The 20,750-nt window shown below is 48.8% G+C and overlaps 1 protein-coding gene across 1 annotated transcript; it reads right to left on the bottom strand.

Annotated features, from left to right (window-relative positions):
• Positions 1–1,517: 1,517 nt before the first annotated feature.
• Positions 1,518–17,826, bottom strand: KLHL26 (kelch like family member 26). The gene is made up of 3 exons (XM_061601669.1): positions 17,536–17,826; positions 7,391–7,573; positions 1,518–3,227 (listed from the first exon to the last, which is right to left on the bottom strand). Exons 1-3 carry the CDS (start codon positions 17,637–17,639, stop codon positions 1,646–1,648), a joined length of 1,869 nt encoding a protein of 622 aa, XP_061457653.1. The 5' UTR covers positions 17,640–17,826; the 3' UTR covers positions 1,518–1,645.
• Between the last annotated feature and the right edge of the window lie 2,924 nt (positions 17,827–20,750).

Raw genomic sequence — 20,750 nt, 5'->3', positions numbered from 1 at the left:
ACATATCTCCTAGCCCCAAAGCTTGCTACAATATTGTCAGGCTAAGGAAGTGATGTACATTTATAGTCAAACCAGATTCCAGGGCATGGTGGGATCCTCTGGAGGGGAAAGGGAGCTGGCTGGCACCTTCCTAAACCAGGTGTAGGGGAAGTTTCCCCTCTTCCTCTGTCAAGGGGCTCATTCTTTCAGGGATAATCTGACAAGGGTCACATGCTGGCACTGAGCAAGACAAAGCCCTTCTCTCTTTCCAGCCTATGTACCCAACACCCGTGCTGGTTGAGGGAGGGGCTTCTTCCTCAGCAGGGGCGTGATGGCTAATTCAGAAGTGCAGGGTCCCTCCATGGTAGTCACGGGTGCACCCCTTACAGCCATGCCCCCTTCCACTTTCCCTCCTCTTCCTTGCTCTCCCTGTCGTCTTCCACGCTCCACTACAACAGACATCCTCGGGAGCCAGTCAGCATGAAAGGGAAGGCTGTGTGTTAGCTACTGAGAAGAGTCTTCTCAGCAGCTGATTCACCTCCTTTCACTCCGATTGGGTCCAACCAGCACGAAAGGACAAGGACTCTTCTCAGTGGGTAACACATACATAGGGACCTGGCTGGGATCCTGCTCCCCCCAAAATAAGGGGCCTACGATCCTCTGTGACCCCGGATGACTACACCCCTCTAATCCTCAGCCATCGCGGAAACAAGAACGGGATGCCAGAGTGGGGACAGACTGCTTTGACTCTCCACCGGCACCGGCTGGTGGCAAAGGTAGAGAAACTCCTTCCGTAGGACCCTCTTTGCAGCTGACCCAGAAACTGAGAACGGACAGAGTGCTGTGACAGCCCACCGCAGGCGGAAGCAGCCCGTGTAGAACTGAGACAAGGAGGGAGACCCAAGCAAGGAAGGCCGCGTAGCCAGATGAAAAGGTGTCAAGGGCTGGATCCAGCCCATTGCATCCTGCCACGGTCCAAAGCCTTCAGAGAGGCAGACTGCTCATAGTCCCCATCACCACCATCCAGAGCTCCTTCGACAGGATACAAATGCAATAAATTATAAGAAGAGTTTCCAAGACAAAAAAAACCCAGGTGTGCGACGTACATGCGTTTATAATGTGCTTTCTCGGGGGGGGGGTGAATTGAGCAGGCGCCTGCATGAGATCACACAATTTTCATCTCCGTAGAGTTCCCCTCACTGGCTCACTCTTCTTTTGAGAAGTTCTGGACCTTCCTGAATTTTCCTGTTTTGTTTTTCTGTGTCCAGAGGCAACAACAATTGCACGTATTGAAGCTCTGGAGTCCAGTTAAACTCTCCACGGTTTATAAAACTGAAGAAAAAAGGAGCTTCTGTTTGAAATATTATAATAATAATAATAAAAATGCTGCAAGCCAGGACATTGTTAGGGGACTATGGGGGAGCAACACTCATCCCATTTCACAAGAGACCCCCCCCCCCATCCCAGGCCATTCTTCCTTACAACATTCAGCTGGGACAAGACACGTGTTGCTGGAACGTGAAGGAAGATGAGAGGAATCAGGCAGAAGGGACTTGCTTGCCTGACGCAGGCAAAGAAAAGCAAACGTTTTATTTTGCATAACAAGGCAGGGGAGAATATGCTACTCTGACGGCATGCAACGTTCCCAAAGAGCTTTCAAGAACGGTCACCTCCGGGCCGTGGTCTGCGGGAGAATGACCGGCACGCAAGCAACGCCGGCAAAGGATTCCGGGAAATGCAGGTCTCTCTCCCACTTGTCCGTCTCGGTGTTGTACACCTGCACGATGCTAGTGACGTTGTTCAGGTGCCAGTTGTAACCCCCTACGATGTAGATCTTCTGCTCTAGCAAGCAACAGCCGGCCTCGGATTGTCCCGCCCGCATGGGGCTGACCGTCGTCCACTGGTTGGTTTCTGGGACATAATACTCCACCGCCAGGACATCGAAGCAGCGGTCAACGTGGTCCATGCGGCCTCCCAGGGCATATATCCTGTTATTGGCACTGACCATTGCATGCAGGACCCGGGGCTCGTTCATGGGGGCCTTGAACTCCCACTGGTCCACAACAGGATCATAGCAATGCAAAGCCTTTTTGTCTTCGACCGATATCCCATACCCCCCCGATATATACAGCTTGCCTCCCACCGTGGCCCCAGCATGACCCCACGTCCTGCGCTTGAGGGAGCAAACGTAGCTCCACTCATTGGTTTTGGGGCAGTACTTCTCCACGGATGCCAAGCTGCCGGAGCGGTTCCTCCCCCCCGTGGCGTAGACCATGCCATGCAAGACGTTCAGCTGGAACTGGATCCTGCTCTCCAGCATGGCCTGAATGCGCAGCCACTGGTTCAAGTGTGGGTCGTAACGGTAGCAGACATCGACCGCCCCCTCGCCGCTGCGGTACTGAAGGTGCTGCCCCCCAACGACGTAGACAAAGTTGTCCAGCACGGCCACGCATGTGTGGCTGCTCCCAACCTCCATTTCCGTCAGCTCCTTGAACTGCCGCATGCTGCTGTCTGGCAGGTAGTAGGCTTTGCCGCTCACGGTCCTGTCATTGTCCGTGTACGGGGTGCCGCCGAACGTGATAAGGGAAAGAACGTCCGAGCGGATGGCGGTTCGGGGCGACTGCATCTCGTGCTGCCGGAAAGGCAAGATCTGGTAGTTGAAGGCTTCCAAGAGGTACTGCCGGCACAAAACGTCCTCCACCATGATGTCCAAGGTCTGGACGTTGTCGACCAGCTCGGAGGATTTCATGAGCGGGAAGCGGATGTGGCAGAGGACCTGGCTGGCATTGCTGCGGCGTGCTGGGTCGTACTGCAGCCAGCGGATGGCAGCCCGGAAGAGGTCGATCTCGCTGCAGCTCTTGAGCCTGTTGCTCTGGAGGAAGAAGACGAGGCGTTCCAAGGACAGGTGGAGAAAGTCCTCTTCCTCGGAAATCTGCAGGAAGTGCCGGAAGGTGAAAGTGTCCACTGACTCCTTCAAGGAGGCCAGGCTGAACGTGGTGGCCATCTGCCCGATGTTGAGGCAAGTCTCAACGCTCATGGCGGACTTGAGGAACTCCTCGCACAGCTCCACCACCGGCACCATCTGCAGGAAGACGGCCGCCCCAAGCACGTCCTGGATGCAGTCGAGGTCAAGGGTCACTTCGGCACTGTATGCAAACTCTATGATGTGCTTCAAACCCTTGGCGGAGACGCCTTTGAGCTCAATCACGTCTTGGCTGGCTTCCCTCATCCCACCAGTAAACATGGCCCTAAAAAATAAAAATAAAATGAAAACCAAGAGAGAATAGTTGAGTCTCACAATTCCTAGCCGTTAACACAAGACATTTTTTGTCAACAAAACTTTCTCCTTTTAACGGATCGGCTTTAAGGGCCTGCCCTGTGGCTGCCCCGAGGGAAATCCGCCTTGACCCTTCCCCGGCGGTCTTTCATGGCCTTGCGAGGATCCTTCTGTTCTGGCCAACATCTGGATTGTCGACTTGCTTGCAGTTTTCTGGCTCCCTGAAATCGTTGGCAACACATTTAGGATTCCTGGAATCGCTGTGACGGTTTTTCTTTTTATCTGCCATCTGTCTTTTTTGACTAGCTTGTTGCTATCTTTCATGGACTGACTCATTTCAGTTTTCTGCCCTAAGCTGCCTTGAACGTTGAACAAGAAAGGCGATACAGAATTTGCCTCAAATCAACAAATGATAAATACACTAGTATACTAGGTAAGAGGGATATTCATCACGTGGAGGGAAGTGTGATGTAAGTTGCAGAGCAAAAGTTTCTACACAGGTCTCTGCCAGGGAGGCGCTACCCACTGAGCTGCACTCTCCCTCTGTGTAGTCCACAATATCTGCTTGTTGGCTGTGACCCATTTTCCAGAGGTCTCGTAGAGAGACCGAAAAGAGTTCTCTCCCTGATAAACACAGGAACCGAGGAAGATGCCTTATATTGGGTCAGATCACTGGTCCATCTAGCTCAGTGCTGTTTGCACTGACTGGCAGCAGTGGCTCCCCAGGGTTTCAGGCAGGGGGCTCTCCCAGCCCTACCTGTTTACCCAGGCATTCGATGGCTGAAGGAGACCATTCCTAGGAACCTGGAGATCAATGCACAGAAGAATGTTTCTAAAGGGTGTGGTTCAGAATGTTTTTAAACTGCAACTGTGCTTTAGAATATTTTTAAAACTATAACTATGTTTTAGAATGTTTTTAAAACTGTTTATCGAATGCTTTTCTTTCAGTTGCCGTTAAATTGTTTTGTTTCGGTTTGGTGTCCTGGGCACCTTCAGGAGGAAGGGGAGGGATATAAATTTAATAAACAAACGCCTGGGGATGCCATTGGGGTTGGAAACGGGCTTTCTGCATGCAAGACAGGTGCTCTGAGCTATGCCCCTTTCTTCCCTGCTACTGCTGGGCACGCAAGAAAATGCTACCTGGCAGATCTTGGAGAGAGCAGGTGATAGAGGGTGGCCCACTTCTCTCCTGAGTCAAACTGTCAGACCTAGAATAGTTTCTGGGAGAAGCACAGTCAGCACCTCCTTCAAGGACAGCCTAGGCTAGAAGCTTGCCGTTCCGAATGCTGACTCTCTGCCTCCAGCAAAGCTCACAAGATGAGAGATCCCGGCTCCTCCCAATTCATTTAACGAAATTTATATTCCACTGGATTGTAATTAAAAAACAAACAAACCTCTAAGTGGTTTCCAAAAAAGCCATTAAAATTATCAATAAAAGACAGTGAAAAGCAGGTCTTTAAAAACATTCACAAGGTAATTAAACTCAAGTGAGCTAAAGAGATATTAAAACATCCATCAACTTCTACACGTCTAGACTGGCTTGCCTAAACAAAAATGTTTTAAGCAGGTGTTGAAAAATGTACAGCGAAGGCGCCTGCCTGGTGTCACTAGGCAGGGAGTTCCAAAGTGTAAGTGTTGCCGCACTGCAAGTGCAGAACAAGTATTGCGTGGGGCCTGTGAGAGTGCCAGCTCCATAGACTGAAGCGGCCGCGTGGGCACATTATGGGGGTAAAGCAATCCCAAAAATGATCTATTATGGATAGATAACAGGGGAAATAAATTTGCACAAGCATCCTCCTGACCTGTTGTCCGTCAGAATAGACAAACAGAGAGCCAGACAGACAGGCTGCCATGTAAACAAAAAGGGAACTGATTAACAAAAAGGGACCGGGGGAAGAAGGGAATTTGCGGCTCCTTGTTCCCAGCTGTGCCCAGATCTAGGTCACTTTTATAGCAGGAAATCTAAGCACAGAGTACACTCGCTATAAACCACTGACCAGCTAAGCCACTCAACGGCTGCAGTTCGTCAAAGACAACAAATGAAAACGTTTTGCATTATGCTGTCAACATAGCTCAAGCTGCTTCGTCATTGTGTGGGGGGAGAAACGCTTCATATCAACAAAGGCAAGCTGAAAGTCAGGAGAAGAATCATCAAATTATCCTGGTGTGTGTGCGTGTTTTGTTCTTGCTGATAAGATGCTTTCGTAGGCCTGAAATTCAGATTACAGAAAAAGATGCCAAGAGCTTTTCAGTGGCACCTTCTCCTTGCCCTCAATCGGAAATCAAAGCCAAGTCCAAAAATAAAAAAAAGGAAGACTGTGCTACTGATTCTTCCCAAGGACAGCCCTCCTCAACACCCCGATTTGCTGAAGAAGCCCTTGCAGCAATTCAAGGCTGCAACCTGTAAAGGCCAGCATGTGGTGGACAGATTCAAACAGAGCCATTAGCGTCTGCGGGAAGATCATCTGCCTCCGTTAATCACTCACCTGTTAGGGAAAGCAATAAACCTCTGGGGGTTGATGTTACTAAGGAAACAGACACCAGTCAAACACACACACACACACCATATCTCGGAAGGTAGGCACGAAACAAGGCAGGCGTTAAGGCTAGCGGCTGCAGGAAGGAAAAGGTCAAAGGAAGAGTCTTGTCATTGCCACGCACGGGGTGGGAAGTGGAGGCACAAGAACGTCAGGAGAGCCTGCTGGATCAGGCCAGTGGCCCACCTAGTCCACCATCCTGTCCTCACAGTGGCCAGCCAGATGCCCATTATGGGAAGAAGCCTGCAAGTAGGACCTGAGCGCAAGAGCAACTCTCCTCTCTTGAGATTCACAGCAGCATGTGGTGTACTGCTTAAGGGGATGGACACTGACCTGGGAGACCAGGGTTCGAATCCCCACATATCCATGAAGCTCACATAACAATGGAATGCAAAGGCATGATTTTCCACCTTTTCTTCACCCCTCCTTCCTCATGCCTTATCCCCCCCCCATTTTTCACAATCCATGAATCATGACTTGCGTTCCTCTGCATGGTCAGAGGGAAAGTCCACCCCCCCTTTCCCCTCCCAAAAAAATCTCCAGAGGGTTTTCCACCCCTGCATTCCCAAGTTGAAAGCCTGTTTGTTCATCATGATCATAATTTCTTGGTATGCCGCCTTTCCATCATTAAACCACACTCCATCGTTAAAACCATAGTTAAACCATGCTCTATGATCCAACCATGCTCCATTGTTAAAACCATAGTTAAGGTGCTGGACTACAACCTGGGAGATCAGGGTTCAAATCCCCGCCCCCAGCCATGAATCTCACTGGGTGCCCTTGGGCCAGTCACTGCCTCTCAGCCTCAGAGGGAGGCAATGGGGAACCCCCTCTGAATGCCGCTTACCAGGAAAACCCCATTCCTAGGGTGGCCATAAGTCGAGATCGACTTGAAGGCAGTCCATTCCCATCAGAAACATCCTGCCTCCGACAGTGGAGGGAGAGCTACTAGCCACTGATGGCCTCCTCTCCTCCATGAAATTGTCTAATACTCTTTTAAAGCCATCCAAATTGGCAGCCATCACTGTGCGGACGAATCCCATAGTTTACAGGAGAAAGCACCTACTACTTGGGCTTGTGCCAGCCTCATGGAAAGCAGGACTGGACCAAGATGAAGGAGGTGTGAAAATTGGAGGGGGAAATAATTTAAGATATGCAGACGATACCATACTACTAGCAGAAACCAGTAATGTTTTGAAACGAATGCTGATGAAAGTTCAAGAGGAAAGCACAACAGCAGGACTACAGCTGAACGTCAAGAAGACTAAAGCAATGACAACAGAAGATTTATGTAACTTTACAGTGGACAATGAGGACCTTGAACTTGTCAAGGATTCTCAATGCCTCGGCACAATCATTAACCAAAATGGAGACAATAGTCAAGAAATCAGAAGCAGGCTAGGACTGGGGAGGGCAGCTGTGAGAGAACTAGAAAAGGTCCTCAAATGCAAAGATGTGTCACTGAACACTAAAGTCAGGATCATTCAGACCATGGTATTCCCGATCTCTGTGTATGGATGTGAAAGTTGGACAGTGAAAAAAGCAGATAAAAGAAAAATCAACTCATTTGACATGTGGTGTTGGAGGGGGCTCTCACCTGAAGTAATCGCTGCACGCAGCCAGAACAACTTTGTGAACCTGAAACACCTCGTTGTTGATGGTGAGGATGACGTCGAGCAGCTGGGCCTGAGCCCGGAGGGAGGCCAAGCCATGCAGGAGTGAAGCGCTGTGGCCTGGGGCAGAGAAAGTGCATTTCAAGGTGCTGTTCTTGTCGGCCATGCTACAAGGGGGAGGGGGTTTTTGGGGGGGGGAGAGAGAGAGAGATCATAGAGATTTTGAATTGCTGGTCTGAAAGTGGCTATCAGGGCCTTACAAATAGTAATGTTAAGCCCACGAAGGCCCATCTCGTCCGATCCCATTTCCCCACAGTCGCTGAGCAGATGCCCTCAATGAGAAACTCCCAAACAGCCAGCCAGTAACTCCTAATGCCGCCTTTGCCAACCTTCGGAAGCCAGCTCCCATCAGCCCCAGCGCATTTTTGCTTCAACCGTATTTGGCCGTGGTGGCAACAAACCCACAGAGCTTTGCAAACCCCACAGAGCTTGGCGGGCTCTGAGCTTCTGCCAGTATTGAGCACCCGCAGAACCTTCGCAGTTAAACCTGCAGGGTCATTTGTTTGCGGCGACGCCGTCCTCGTTATCGCCTCTCCGGAGCTCTTCTTCCATTCTTGAGGAGATCCATCCAGCACGTTTGTCTTTATATTCTAGGCAAAGTTTGCCCTCTTCCATTGGTTAAAATATGGTTTGCTGGCGAGTAAGGTCCCACCCCTCCAACCTCAGCCTGCCCTTGGCCAACCCTTGCCCCCCCCACATTTTTTCTTACTTATATTCTTATGTTCTTCCTCCTCTTCAGTGCTGCCCTTGTAGAACTCAACAGAGAGGAGGAAGCAGATGGGGGCAAAACCAGGGTTGATGTGATTGGAATCAAACTGATTTAAATCGCTTCTCTGGAGGACTCGATTGCAATGATTTAAATCACAGTTTATCTCACTAGCAAGGAAGAATCTACTTAATTGTCTTTTTTTTAACAGAAGTACATTATTAATATAACCTTACATCTTCTGAGATGTGGGTTTCATTAGAAGGTAGGTACACACTAAGCAATTATTCTGAATTGTTTCCAGATTAATTTTCATCAAAAAAAATGGGATGATAATTTGGTCATTTTAGTGCTACAGCAGAATGCATTTGTGAAGTCATTCAGGAGATGAACCAGCTCCAGCTGTTCAATCAGTCATGATATTTTTGTCATGATCTGCCAGAATCACCAACACCAAACAGGCTTTTAAATTGTACTAATAAGGCTGTTTATTCTTCTGGTTAGTTTCCTTCTCCAACAAACAACATTAACAAAATGCACCCATGGATTTTTGAATGGTTAACTATTGCACTTTTTAAATAAATGTAAAGTTTATTTAAAAAATAGAATTTTAGCCATTTCAACCAAGTCAATATGAGAAACTCAGACATCTTTTTCACCTTTCATGTTCATTGTCTGGAAGAGAAATGCAAGCCTTCTTGCTTTTTCAGTTCCTAACTTATTTCTCAATTTAGAACGAATTAGTCCAAAGGAAGAAAAAAATCTCTTTACACCTGCAGAAGAAACTGCTGCTGTTAAGAGCTGGGTTACCACTTCAGTGGCCTCCTCCAGATCTACACTATCTGCCCAAATTGACCCTCTCTATCTTTGCAGTTATAGAGGGGAGGGAGGGGAGCACTTCATATACCTGCAGAATAGGACCGATCAGGTTATCTCCCATCTCCACAAACTGCTGTTCACATATTCATAGAATATAATTAGAAGTTGTATAATTAGTGTTCATGATGAGATCTTTGCTCTTTTGTTTACTAATTGTTTTTAAGAAAATGTTGAGATCTGATATAAATTTTTAAAATCAGATTTAATTTTTTTAAAAAACAGATTTAAATAAAAATAGTTTTTGATTTTTAAAAAAGATCAATTGATTTTCATCAACCCTGGACAAAACTAGAATTGGCTCTGCCTATCATTGCCTCTGGCTCCACCTACTGTTGGTCTCCCTGCGTCCTGCCTTACCAGTCCCAAATGGGCACCATCAACCACTGATTTGCTCTGTGTGTGTTCTCTCACAGCAACATAGGAAACTTGTTCCAGAGAGCCTTTGGGAGGGATTGAAGGTAGAGCCTGACACTGAATTTATGCTTTCTGCATTAAATTTTACCTTTAGTATATATGTGTGTGTGTGTACTTTATATATATATATATATTATTTTATGTATTTTAATTGGATTTTAAATTTATCTTAATGTTTTTGTGATTTTACTGTTTACAATATTATGTACGTGTTTGATTTTATTTTTGTAAGCCGCCCTCAGTGCCCTATTATAGGGTAGAAGGGCGGGATAGAAATTTTTTAAATAAAATAAATAAACTGACTTACACTGAGTCCATCTAGCTCAGTACTGTCTTCACTGACTGGCAGTGGCTCTCCAGGTTTTCAGAAAAAGAGCCTTTTCCCTCCCCTATCTAGACATGCTGCCAGGGACTGCAAAGCATGATGCTTCAGCCGCTCAGCTGGGGCCCTTCTCAGATCGCCCTGTCAGTTCCTGGCTATTTAAGAACCTCAGAAGCACCCCACAGCAGATGGATCAGGCCAAGGTGTGCCCATCTAAGTCCAGCATCCTGTCCTCACAGAGGCCACCCTCATGCCCCGATGGCCAGCCTCCAAGGGCAACCTGAGTGCAAGAGCATCAACTCTCTCCTCACTTCTCCTTTTGCCACTAGTTATTATTATTTATTAAATCTATGTACTGCCCTTCCTTCCCAGGAGGGAGAAGATATGTTGCACGCTTGCTGATTTTTATCTAATTCCTATTTTTATTGCACTTGTTTGGGGTTTTCATGAGACTGTGGCTTTATGAGGCCGAAAGCCAGCGACGGCAGAAAGGCAAGTACATTGTTTTTCTAGCATGATTTTCAAAAATAAAGAGTTGCCTGGTTCAGAGGAACACTGTATATTCTGCACTTCAAAATTAAAAGACCTCCTCGCAGCCTCCTTGAGGGAGAAAAAAATATATGAAAACAAGAATTTTGCGGTTGGGTGAATGTGTTGTTGAGGGGAGTTTGGAAGAACCAGTCACGATGCAAAGAGTGAAATAATGGTGTGTTGTTTTAAAAAACCACATTTTAGTGCTTTCTGTGCTTTGCAATGCCATTCTTTGTGCTCCTGTAGTCAGGGAGAAGCATAGATGGCAGGCTGGGGGGGGAGAGCACAAAGGGAAACCTTGACAATTCTTTGCCTGTGCATGGCGCATACAGAGCTCCACCAGCAGTTTACTCATAGCTGCCGCAAAGGAGGTGAAGAAAAGATGCCTTTCAACCAATGCAGAAGGCACCTTTTGAACCGGGGGGGGGGAGAACCCTACAGCTTCAAGTTATTTTGATAAAAGAGATGCAACTTCTTTTAGCTAACCTTCTCTTTTAAATCACTGCTGAAGGCTACTTATTCCTACCCCGCCGCCACTGTCCAGATTCCCTACCAACTGGTGGGTCATGTTAACTGGGGTGCCTATTGAGGTCCCACGCTTTCCTGCAAAACTGTTTGCCGTTCTCTGCTTTCTTTTAAGTTATTTATGACAGTAAAAGTAATACCTCAGCTAAGAAATCCCCCAGGGGAAGGAAACTCATTTCAAGGAATGCTTTTTTAAAGGTGAAACTGACCAGCTTTGCTTTCCTTTGGATAAACTTTCAAGCCTGTGCCTTTGCTTTCTTAGACTGAAACTGACCAGCCTGAGCCTTTGCTTTGCTATCAATAAACTGACAAGCCCCTGCCTTTGCTTTAAGGTGAAACTGACGGGCCTGTGTCTTTGCTTTGCTATGGACAAACTTTCAAGCCTGTGCCTTGGCTTTCCTAGGGTGAAACTGATTGGGGTTTCTGAGCCATAAAGAACTTCATGGGTCAAAAGCGGCACTTTGAATTGGGCCCGGAAGCATGCAGGCAGGCAGTGTAACCAGAACAGGATTGGGGTTACAAGCGCTGCTCACTTTGAACCTGTCAATGATCAGGCAGCTGCATAAATTGAAGCCTCTGAACCGTTTTCAAAGGCAGCCAGACATAAAGCACATTGCGATAATCCAGCCTTGAGGTTACCAGGCCATAGATTACTGCAGCCAAGTTGGCCTTGTCCAAATAGGGTCGCAGCTGCCTCAAGCGACAGCAGTGGACCCAGGAGAACCTCTAAACTACGAGCACCTGCTCCTTCAGAGGGGCTGTGACCCCACCTAGAGCAGACCGCACCCACTCGGCCGGTGAGAGGAACCACCTGCCAACGGCACCTCAGTTGCGTCTGGATTAAGCTTCAGTTTACTGGCCCTCACCCAGCCCATTATCGCTACCAAACCCCGATTCAGCACACCTGCCTCATCTGTGGAAGATGCAAAGGAGAAACTGAGCTGCATGTCATCAGCGTGCCAATGACAACCGACTCCAAAACTCCACATTAACCCGCACAGTGGTTTCATGTAGACGTTAAACAACAAAGGGGGCAGAAGTGACCCTTGCGGGACCACATACGGAGAATCCCAAAAATCTTCTACACAGGCGGGCCAGTGGTCTGACACCGTGTTCCCAAATGAACTTATTATTTATTAACTGACTGCTCAACGGTGGTGTATGTGGCTCTCCCCCTCCCCATTTGACCCTCACAACAACAACCCTGTGAGGTAGGTGAGGCTAAGAGACAGCGACTGGGCCCCAAGGTCACCCGGCTTTGTGGCTGAGGGTGGATTGGAACCCTGGTCTCCCGAGTCATGGTCCAACATCCTCACACCTTCGGGAGGAAGGGTGGGATATAAATTCAATCATCATCATCACCACCGACACATCACAGAACAAGAAGCTGCAGCTGTTCCCTTTTGCAATCCAGCCACTTGGTGTAACGGTCAAGTCTCCCGCGAGGACATGCACCTGATCAGTCCGAGAGTGGCATTAGGCACCATGAGTCACGGCAAGCCAAGGTGCAGCCACCGGCTGATGCCAGTGGGTTCCACGTGCCCCTTTGACCTGGGCTGAGGCAGCCATTATGACAGCATCAAGGTGAGATGCCCCTGGTTAGCCCACAGGACCAGGACTTGGATGCAGAGAGTGGCTCTCCACCCCTTTGCCCTGTCACTGCAATCCGCATTTAGATGTGCCTGCACATTCAAAGCCCTTTGCGTTGGCTGTCTTCTTGCAATCCTGAAAACAAGCCTGAAGAACCTTCCTCTGCTAGGAGGCCCCCGTTGACTCTCTCTTTTCTGGTGAATTTAAGGTAAATATCCACCACGTGTCTTTGGATTGTTTTAACTCAGCATGGGGGGAAACCTTGAGGGCCACATTCCCTCAGGGGTAACCTGCCGGGGGCCACCTGCTGGAGATGGTTTGGTGCCTGATGGGAAGCCCAAAAGCAGGGCTTCAGCACAAGAGCAACTCTCCCCTCCTGCGGTTTCCAGCAAAGGGTATGCAGAAGGATACTGCCTCTAGCTATGGGGCACAGCAGAGCCATCGTGGCTAGTAGCCCTTCATCCCCTTCTCCTCCATGGGTCGTGTGCAAGTCTGACCATCCACAGGCTAAGATTTTGGTAGAGCTAGCCTACCTGATAGGGTGGTGGTATTATTGTAACTGCCCCTCTTGTCCCCAGAAAAGGGGAACTCAGAGCAACTTACACAAACCCTAAAACAAGTGTAAAGGTGAGATAGCTATGAACTCAGTGTCTACTGAGATCAATTTAATAACCCCGCTCCGAGAGCATTATCAATTTCCTATCAAGCGCTGAGGCACTAGATTCACGCCAGTCTTGCACACAGGGGTGTAGTCGTCTGAGGTCTCGGGGGGGTCTTAGACCCTTTACTTTTTCGGGAGCAGGGTCCCTATATCTCCAATATCCTATGAGCCAATCAGCATGAAAGGGGAGTGTGTTAGCCACTGAGAAGAGTCTTCTATCATGCTCCCATGTCCTTTCCTGCTGATTGGAGCCAATCAGGGTGAAAGGTGATGAGTCAGGCACTGCGAAGGCTCTTCTCAGTAGCTAACACTCTCCCCTTTCATGCTTATTGGCTTCTAGAGACGTCTGTTGTTGTGGGAGAGGCATTAATGTGATCTCATTCTCAACCAGCAGTAAAAAAAAAGAGAGAAGGAGTGTGGCTATGACTATTATGGAGGCACGCTGAACTTCTGAATTTGCCATTACACGACTGCTTGCGCAGCAACAACAGGAGAAGGGGGCGGGGAGTCTGAAACTTTATCCCATACACACAAACCAGAAAATAAAGGGAGAATGCAATGCTCCTCACTTAATGCCTCCAGTTTCATGCCTGCACCAAAGGCACATTTCCCGCTTCTAAAACGGCATTTAGGACCCTTAAAATAAAAATTTTAAAGCATATATACATATAATACAGCCAGCCTCCTTCAGATAAACTGGAGGTAGTCATGGTTACGGAAACTATTTGGCTCTTTTACACTTCGCCACCGTACCAGGCGAGACCGCAGCGCCTCGTTTGAACAAGCGCATAGCAAGTGGAGATTGTTAAACCAGAAAAGGCTCTCTGAGCGGCCCAGTGGTGGGCTTCAAACTTTGAAGTCTCATTTGGGTTGTTTTAAAGGCCTGTCCACCGACACGCTTTAAATTTATGAAGAAAGATGGCAGTGTCCTCAGTTATGGCTTCACCAATCTGCGATGAACAATTCCAAATCTTCCCTCTCGCTTAGCGGTATAAGAAATGACTTGCTCCAGCACTCTTTGCAAGATAAGCAAGAAGTGCAAGTTGACCACCAGAAATCGGCCAGTGATCTGGTTTCTGCCCATCCCACCTCAGCTCCAAAATCTGATATGCCAGGATAGGTCCCGCCACCCATGACAAACACAGCTTACCCAAACGGGCGCCCTCCACATATTTTGGACTACAGTTCCGCATCAGCCCCAGCCAGCATAGCCAAAAGATGAAAAGATGGCAACTAGTCCAACAAAGGGCGCCAGATTGACAAAGGCTGGACTCGATTAGCCATGATAAACCTCCAGGAACAGGAGCAATCTACCTCAGATTATCAAACGCTGGAGACAGGGAACGTGGGAGAGGGCCAGCGCACAGGTTTTATTAGGCTGTGCTTGGTGCAAAAAGATCTCACGTTGGCAGAATATGGTGGATGCCGTTCCTTTGAAAACATGGGGGGGGGGGAAACCTAGCAGTACACAAATCCAAAATCACACCCAGTTTGGGTCAGCGCAAAGCTGGGACAGCGGTTTTGAACCTAAATACAAGGCCCATAGATTCAAAGCCCTGCTTGTCCATCTGCTACCAACAAAATTTCAGCAAAGGGATCGCACTGCGCCTGGGTGACAAGGCACTGAGGCTGCAACTCTACACAAACACACACATCCATGCGGAAGGAAGTCCCTTTGAACCCCCAACATGTGGCTACAGCTCATTGGCAGAGCAGCTGCTTTGCATGCAGAACGCCCCAGGCTCAATCCCCAATGACATCTCCAGGTAAGCCTGAGAGAGACTCCCTGCCTGAACCAAAACAGATCAATGGTCTGACTTCTTCTAAGGCAGCTTCCAATTTAAATCAAACCTTCCTTTAGAATGATGAGGGCCGGGGTTTTACTTTATTTTTGAGGGGAGGGCCATAGCTCAGTGGGCACAACACCTGCTGCCTGTCAATGAACTAGACCCGTGGCTCCCACGCTGTTTTCCAATTACGTGGCCCACTTAATGATTTGTTGAAGAAATTGGAAGGCGCCGTGGCCGGTGCCAGGAAAACACAGCGTAAGAAATAAAAGCAATAAACACGCGATGAGAAACGGACACGAGTAGCTAATGTGGCCATGCCGCAGAGCGTCTGAATGAAGCTCATGGGCCTCTGGTGGCCCACGGACCACAGTCTGGGAACCTCTGAGCTAGATGGTCCAAGGGCCTGACTCCTCGTAAGGAAGCTTCCTACGTACTCGTCGGAACAGAGTCGCCACGCTAGACAGGCAAACAGCCCGACGTGCATGAAGGCGGCTTTCCGACGATTCCAACCATGCGCAGGTTTGGGCTGCACATGTGAACGTCCGCTAGAAGCAAAATCGGAAGCTGCTGTGAGGAGGACCAGATGCTCTGGCCTGATCCAGAAGGCGATTTTCTTACGTTCTTCAGCAGCTGTCTGGGGTCACAGGCAGGGCCCTCCTACCCCGAGGTGCCATTGGGGACTGAGCCTGGGCCCTTCTGCACTCAAAGCAGACACTCTGGCCCTGAGCTGCAGGGAAGGGCTGTAGCGCTCGCCTCACCTCGCAAGGTTGTTGCGTGGATCAAAGCGGGCAGGGAGCGAGTTACGTACGCCGCTCTGATCAGCCCGGAGGAAAGGCGAGATGGTAATGTGAAAATTAAATGATTGTCCCAAAGGCTCCAAGCAAACAAAGGGGGCAATTAAACCACACATACACACAGAAAGAGATCTAGTTATTTCATTCGTGTCTATGCATCCTGCCCCTGCGGCTCATTCCGGATGCTAACATTTTAAAAAATGTATGCAAGCAACACACATCATGCAACAGCAGGTGTTAACAGATGTGTGAAGGGGGTCAATTTTGGGGGGGTGTTGTAGAAATTAGCGATGGGAAGTTTGAGGAATACCAATTAGGACAGTGGACCCCCTGCCCACCTTCAGTTCCCATCCCCAAACTAACCCCGTAAGTGAGATCCGCAGACGCTCCTTCAATTTGGTCCACTAAAGTCTAGGGGATGAAATATCAGGCCAGGGGGGTGACAGGGAGAGACCCACACATCCTAGGCATGGACAAGGGGGCCGCTACAGAGGGTGCACTCCACAGGAACAAAGGGCGCTGCTTTATACCGAGACAAGACCGTTGGTCCATCTAGCTCTGTATTGTCAACACTGACTGGCAGCCACTGGTTTCCCAGGTTTCAGGCAGAGAGTCCTGTCCATCCCTATCAGGATATGATGCCAAGGATTGGACCTGGGGCCTTGTGCCCACAAAGCAGGGGCCCCACCCACTGGGCTACAGCATACAAAACAAAAGCGGGATTCTAGTCCTCATGGTTCTTGAACGAAGGCTTGGTTTGCCCAGACCTATGGCCCTTCCTCTAGGGACACATAGGAAGCAATGGGGAGACTTGAGAAAATGGGGGCAACCCAGGGAGCGATAGATGAGGTTAGACAGCGGAGTGACTGGGAGGGAGGACCGAGAGGGAAAGGTTGTGGGGGGGAGAATATGAGAGGAAGGGAACTTAGAAGAACCAAGACGGGAAGGGAAGAGGGTGAAAATAGGGGAGAATGTAAATAGGGGTGGTGAATAATGGGGATTGTCAGTTATGGGGAATACATGCCAAGGGGATAGATAGATAGATAGATAGATAGATAGATAGATAGATAGATAGATAGATAGATAGATAGATAGACAGACAGACAGACAGACAGACAGACAGACAGAGAGGGGGTCTTAGAAGAGCAAGGGACAACTATGGGGGGACACCAAGGCAGATTTGAAGGGGATGGAGAAAGAGAGAGCAATTATGGGGAGAGGGCAGGAGGGGCGATGAAGGCAAATATGGGGGGGTGATATTCAGGGAGGCTGTCACTGGGGGCTGGGGAGATTACTGGCATAGGGGGCAGTGAAATGGGGGCAATTTTGGGGGGGTATGGATGGGAAAGGGCTCTTCTAGTGGGGTGAGGTTTCAATGGCATTTTATGTACCTTTGATGGTGCAATAACAACAATAATCATAATAATAATATGGGGCACAGAGAGAGAGGCTGCAGGGAAAACAGTAGCAGAAATGACCCTGGGGGGGCATAAGGGGCAACTGCATGGGGGAGAAAGGGGGCAATTATGGGGGGTGGAGAGAGAAAGGGGAGAGCGCCCATGGGGAGGGCCCTTATGGGGAGAGGAACATGGCATGGGGGGAGAAAGAGGGGTGAATTCCGTAGGGAAAGGCAACTCTGGGGTAGAAAGGGCCTTATGGGGGGATGTACCAGGGGGGCAGCTGCAGGGGGTGGGCCGCGCTGGGGCGAGGGGGAGGCCCCCCGGGGGTGCCATGCCATGGGGCGAGGAAATGGGGGGCGGGGCAACTTTTTGGGGGTGGGGAGATTAGAAACTCTCTTTCCCCTCCCCCGTGGTAGAGTCGGGGGGCGAACAGAAGAGGAACGTGCGGCGGGTTCACCTGCTCCTGGCGCCGCTGCTGCTGCTGCCGCTGCTGGCGGCGGCCCGGCTGGACGGGGGAGGCCGCTCGGCGGCGAAACCTTCGGCCCCGCCGGACTCCGCCATGCTTCCCGCCCAGCTCGGCCCGGCCTTCCTCCGCCGGAGGAGGAGGCGAGGGGCGGGCGGGGGAGGCAGCAAGGCCGCGTCTCTCCCCTCCGGCTCGCCCGCCCTCAGCGCGAGGAGAAGGGCGGGAACGAAGGGTTAACACCCGCGAACACGCACGCACGCGCACGTCTGGGGGGCCTGTCGCGCGCACACTTCCTCTTTTTATTCATACACGCCCGCACACCACCCAGCCTCTGCAAGTGTCACATAGCCAAGACACGCGTCCTCGAGGGAGATGTAGACATTGGCTGTCCATCACACAAACATCCCCTCTCTACGCACACCCTGTCCATCTATCCATCCATCCATCCATCCACATCCTCTGAATATCTATCCATCCATCACACACACATCCTCTCTCCCCCATATTCATATGTAGCTATGTGCGCACACATCCTCTCCAGATTATTTGCACACAATCCTATCTCGTTAACTGTCTCTATCACATATCCGACACACATCCTACAGATACCATCTATCTATCCGTCACACACACATCCTTGCTCTCTCCACACACACAGATATTCTCTCTGAATATATATATATATACACACACATATCTAACACACACATCCTCTCTCTATATATATACATCTATATAACTATCACATATCACACACATCCTATCTCTATCTGATCGATATCACACCCATGTGTATATAGATATTGACACACACTCTCTCTGTCCAGACTATCACATACCTAGCACACATACATTATCTATCTATCTATCTATCTATCTATCTATCTATCTATCTATCTATCTATCTATCTATCTATCACACACACACACACTATATCTAGATATAGACACACTCTCTGTGCAAACTATCACATATCTAGCACACACACATCCTATCTCTATCTGTCTGTCTCACACACACACACACACACACACACACACACACACACACACACACACCCCTATGTGTGTATATAGATATGGACACTCTTTCTGTCCAAACTATCACCTATCCACCACACACATGCATCCTATTTCTACACTTCTCACTCTATCTTCATCTATCTCTATAACTATCTAGCACATATCCATCACTCACATGACTATTATTATTATTATTATTATTATTATTATTATTATTATTATTATCAGCATTAGCCTTCCTCCCAAAGGGAGCCCAGGACAGCAAGCAGATGACAAGAGCACTAAAACCATCTTAAAAACAAAACCTCTTAAAAAACCAATTCCAATACAGATGCAGACTGGGATACGGCATCTACCTAAAAAGGCTTGTTGAAAGAGGAAGGTCCTATCTATATATCTATACCTTCCTGTTTTCTTTGTCGCCATGGGGTCTTGCTGGGAGAAAGGGCAGGATATAGATTTAATTAATAATAATAATAATATCACACACACAACCTATATATGTATTATAATTGTCTCTATTATATATAGAGATACATCTACCTACCTACGTACCTACCTGTCACCAAAGCAAAAGCGGGAAGAGCAAGGAGTGTCAGGTTTAGCCAGGCTAGCTTCTACACGCACTCACACTCCCCTCCATTCATGATCAGAGGTCAAGGGCATATTTCCAGCTCGGATAAAGCATTCAGGTATGAAACAGGGTCAGCGAGGGGAATGTGGCCTGATGCGAGTCCCGAGGGCCGGATAGAGAAGTCCGGAGGGCCACATTTGGCCTGAGATTCCCAACCCGGGTTTTAATACCTTTCGTAAGGCCTTTCGCTGGGGAAAGCAGGCAACAAGTACAATTGTAACTTCAGAGGCAGCATACCTGCAACTGTCAGACACTGAAGTCAAGCAATAGCAAGGGCAGTGGTGTTTATGCCCCGCTTGTGGGCTTCCCAGAGGCTTCTGATTGGTCACTGTGAGAAGCAGGAAGCTGAATTATGTCTTCTCCAATTATGTCTTCTTATATTCTTATCATAATGATGGACATTTTGCTAGAATAAGAATAAAAACAATTAATAATACTGCCTTTCCTTATAACCCTGAACTACATGTTGATGGGGGAAAAATCATCATATTGCTCCTTTTGCCAGAGTCTGTTGTTTTGTTGAATCCTGCCCTGTGTGGGTTTGTGGTCGGATCGTTACACAAGCCAGGATCCTGGCGAACTAATCGTATTCCTCCCACAGATGGTAGGCTCTGATGATGCGCACCATTTGCCAACAATGCCACAACCAGCTCCAGGACACAGAAGGCGGTATTCAGAGGCAGGATGAATAACATGTGTTGGTGGCGGGGAGAGATTGTCACCATGCCCTACTTGATGGAGGGGGGGGGGTCCCATGAGACATTTGGATAGTCTAGATGAGCCTTGGTTTTATCGAGGAGGACTCTGAAATAGTCCCATGATCGCTAAATATAGGAATCGGGACTGTCGTGTTGTGGCACCTGCCCTTTTGGAATTCCCTCCCCTTAAATATCAGGCAGGCTCCGTCTCTTTTTTCTTTCTGGTCCCTACCGAAAACCTTCCAACAAGCCTTTGAAGCAAAGATCTTTATCCAAGTCTGCATCGGAATTCATAGAATCATAGAATAGTAGAGTTGGAAGGGGCCTATAAGGCCATCAAGTCCAACCCCCTGCTCAATGCAGGAATCCAAATCAAAGCATTCCCGACAGCTGGCTATCCAGCTTGTTTCAAAGATTGTTTCTAAAAATGGTTTCAATTTTTTTTTTTTTTACTGTTTAATCGCTTGTGTGTTTGCTGCCTTGGGCTCCCTTGGGAGGAAGGGTGGAACATAAAGTTAATAAATAAACAAACAGAGCCTCCATGGTCAGAGGCAGTCTACCTCTAAATACCAGCTGCTGGCTGTGGGAGGATGGACAACAAGGAAGGAGTGCTGCCTTTGTGTGCTGCTTCTTGGACGGCTTGGATAGCCAACTGCCTTCCAGGGTATCTATGGGATGCCCCCCGACTCCCTTCCTTCCAATTCCCCCCCCCCAAAAAACCGACCTTTTCGGTCAGGGTCCATCCTTCAGCCCTCATCCCCTGCTACTGCACGAGTGGCTAACCTGTGGCTCTCCAGATTTGGCAGACTCCAGCCCCCATAATCCCTGACCATTGATCATGGTGGCTGACGAGA

This window comes from Rhineura floridana, chromosome 18 (assembly GCF_030035675.1).
Source record: "Rhineura floridana isolate rRhiFlo1 chromosome 18, rRhiFlo1.hap2, whole genome shotgun sequence".
Lineage (NCBI taxonomy): Eukaryota > Metazoa > Chordata > Lepidosauria > Squamata > Rhineuridae > Rhineura > Rhineura floridana.
The sequence above is the reverse complement of the archived record's forward strand: the minus strand, read 5'-3'. Positions and strand labels throughout refer to the sequence as shown.